Source organism: Fopius arisanus, unplaced genomic scaffold (genome assembly GCF_000806365.1).
Source record: "Fopius arisanus strain USDA-PBARC FA_bdor unplaced genomic scaffold, ASM80636v1 scaffold00053, whole genome shotgun sequence".
NCBI lineage: Eukaryota > Metazoa > Arthropoda > Insecta > Hymenoptera > Braconidae > Fopius > Fopius arisanus.
The window spans coordinates 261,283-263,187 of record NW_011887792.1 but is presented as its reverse complement, the minus strand read 5'-3'; the positions used below and the strand labels follow the sequence as shown (position 1 = coordinate 263,187).

The 1,905-nt window shown below is 36.1% G+C and overlaps 1 protein-coding gene across 1 annotated transcript; it reads right to left on the bottom strand.

Annotated features, from left to right (window-relative positions):
• Positions 1-304: 304 nt before the first annotated feature.
• On the bottom strand, positions 305-1,877 carry LOC105268051 (uncharacterized). The gene is made up of 3 exons (XM_011307304.1): positions 1,560-1,877; positions 1,271-1,432; positions 305-1,030 (listed from the first exon to the last, which is right to left on the bottom strand). The coding sequence occupies exons 1-3, from the start codon at positions 1,624-1,626 to the stop codon at positions 801-803; spliced, it is 459 nt and encodes a 152-aa protein (XP_011305606.1). The 5' UTR covers positions 1,627-1,877; the 3' UTR covers positions 305-800.
• Between the last annotated feature and the right edge of the window lie 28 nt (positions 1,878-1,905).

Genomic DNA, 1,905 nt, shown 5'->3' with positions numbered 1-1,905 from the left:
AAGAGAGTGAAAATTTAATTAACATCCGAGTGCCATTAACACCCATTCAATTGAGGTTTCATTGAGAAATACTCCATTACTCTATTAGTATTACTATCATATGTATTTCTATTTTTATGTTTTTACAGTAAAAAATCGTTATATTTGTTCTTTGTTCACAAAATCATAAAAAATTGTTTGGATGAGTTGGATTAATGAATAATACAAATATTTGGATGGTTGACCACGTGAGAAATATATAAATTTATATAAAAATGGATTAAGCTACTCTGGACGGAAGTCACTCACTTAAATAATTAATAAGCCATTCAATCGTTGAAGGGAATAAAAATGAAGGAAACTTCGAGATTGACATGGCCCACTCAACAATATGAATATTAAAATCGTTTGCTTAAGTCGGTTCCATTAATAATAATTCGAATATTCGTTCACGCGAAGAATATATATAATTTTATAAAAACGAATTAATTACACTGTTAAGCTACGTCGGACGGCGTGGGACAGTCTCAATCGAGGAACAAACGATTTAACGTCAGGAATTTCAGAAAATATCTCTAAAATTTGAGATATCCCCCAAAATCTCACTCCATTTAACACCTGCTGTCTCAAAATATTTCAGATGATTGTAGATTTGTACTACTCGATCTTAAAGTGTCTATACAACATTTAGATTAATGTAATGAATGTCAGTATGAGATTCTTGACGATTCCCTTGAATTAAGGCACCAGAAATTCAAATCTAGGGAACACAATTCTTGATTTTTATCTTGGATTTGTGGATGGGTGATTCTTTTGGTGATTCAGAGTATCAGTAGACTGGAAGCTATCGCCAGTACCCCAGCTATTGCTGTTGTTAACCACGAAATGCTGAAGCTTGTTCCTGAGTTGCATCCGTCCTTGGTATTGCACGTGCAGTATTCCATGAAAATATTGTACGAACCTGTCCTCATCAGGCAGAAACGTTCGTCACGGTCTAGTCCAGGCTCTCCCAGGTAGGCACAGCTTCTGAAGTACGTCCACTGCCCATAAACTGTGGAAAATTAAAAGAATAAATGAAAATAAGACAATTACACATTTTTCAAAAATCAAATAGTGTCCATTTTTGATTATTTAGAATATGTACAACATTTCGAAATCATAGCAGAAACAAATAACAAGTCCTGGAAATTCATGGATAATTCATGGAAATCGCGAATCGATCGAGAAACACCGAAATTAAATTAATTTAATTTGTGATGGATTAGTAATTTGAATTGGATGAAAAATGAACCTTTCTGACGAATTTTCCGGCACATGGTGGGTTTAACATCAGGCAAATGCTCTAGTCTATCCTGCGTGCTGCAATCGGTAATTGGTACTGTGGTATTGTCAAAAGGATCAGCACACTTTGGATCACGATCTGATCTGCACACCCAGCACTTGATAGAAAAACCTACAGATCAATAAAAAAATCATTAATCGTCATTGATCGAGATAAACATTTCGAGATGAGAGACGCGCAGGCCCAGCCCTGAACATTCAAAACTTCTCCAGAAGATCAAGTACTAGATTGAACTCACCTTGTTGTATAAAACAAATTAGCAGGACTAGGGCTACCAGTCCCTTCGTACTCCCGATGTTGTTCATTATAATTATTGTTAATTAATGCGAACAACAGGATGATTGTATGAAAACAGGGATGATCCTCTGGGTCTTCGACCAACTGTTGCAGGTGCTTTTCGATCAGCTGTTCACGTCCTCGACATTTAGGAATTTATTTAAATTATTTTTCGGGCTCTTTCGGGGTGTTGCAGATTTTTTTTTCAAGGATTTATGAATGACAGGGATCAACAGAACCTCCACGCCTAGATAGGTTGTACACTTTCGTTATTACTCATGTTCGGGAGAATTCGGTTGGAGTCGTGT

What these genes read in the sequence shown, in the direction of transcription:
- LOC105268051 (XM_011307304.1), bottom strand. Translation starts at nt 1,626, where the DNA reads ATGAACAACATCGGGAGTACGAAGGGACTGGTAGCCCTAGTCCTGCTA. An exon ending in AATTTGTTTTATACAACAAG is followed by an intron (nt 1,433 to 1,559) that starts GTGAGTTCAATC and finishes ATTGATCTGTAG; the next exon opens with GTTTTTCTATCAAGTGCTGG. An exon ending in CCGGAAAATTCGTCAGAAAG is followed by an intron (nt 1,031 to 1,270) that starts GTTCATTTTTCA and finishes AATTTTCCACAG; the next exon opens with TTTATGGGCAGTGGACGTAC.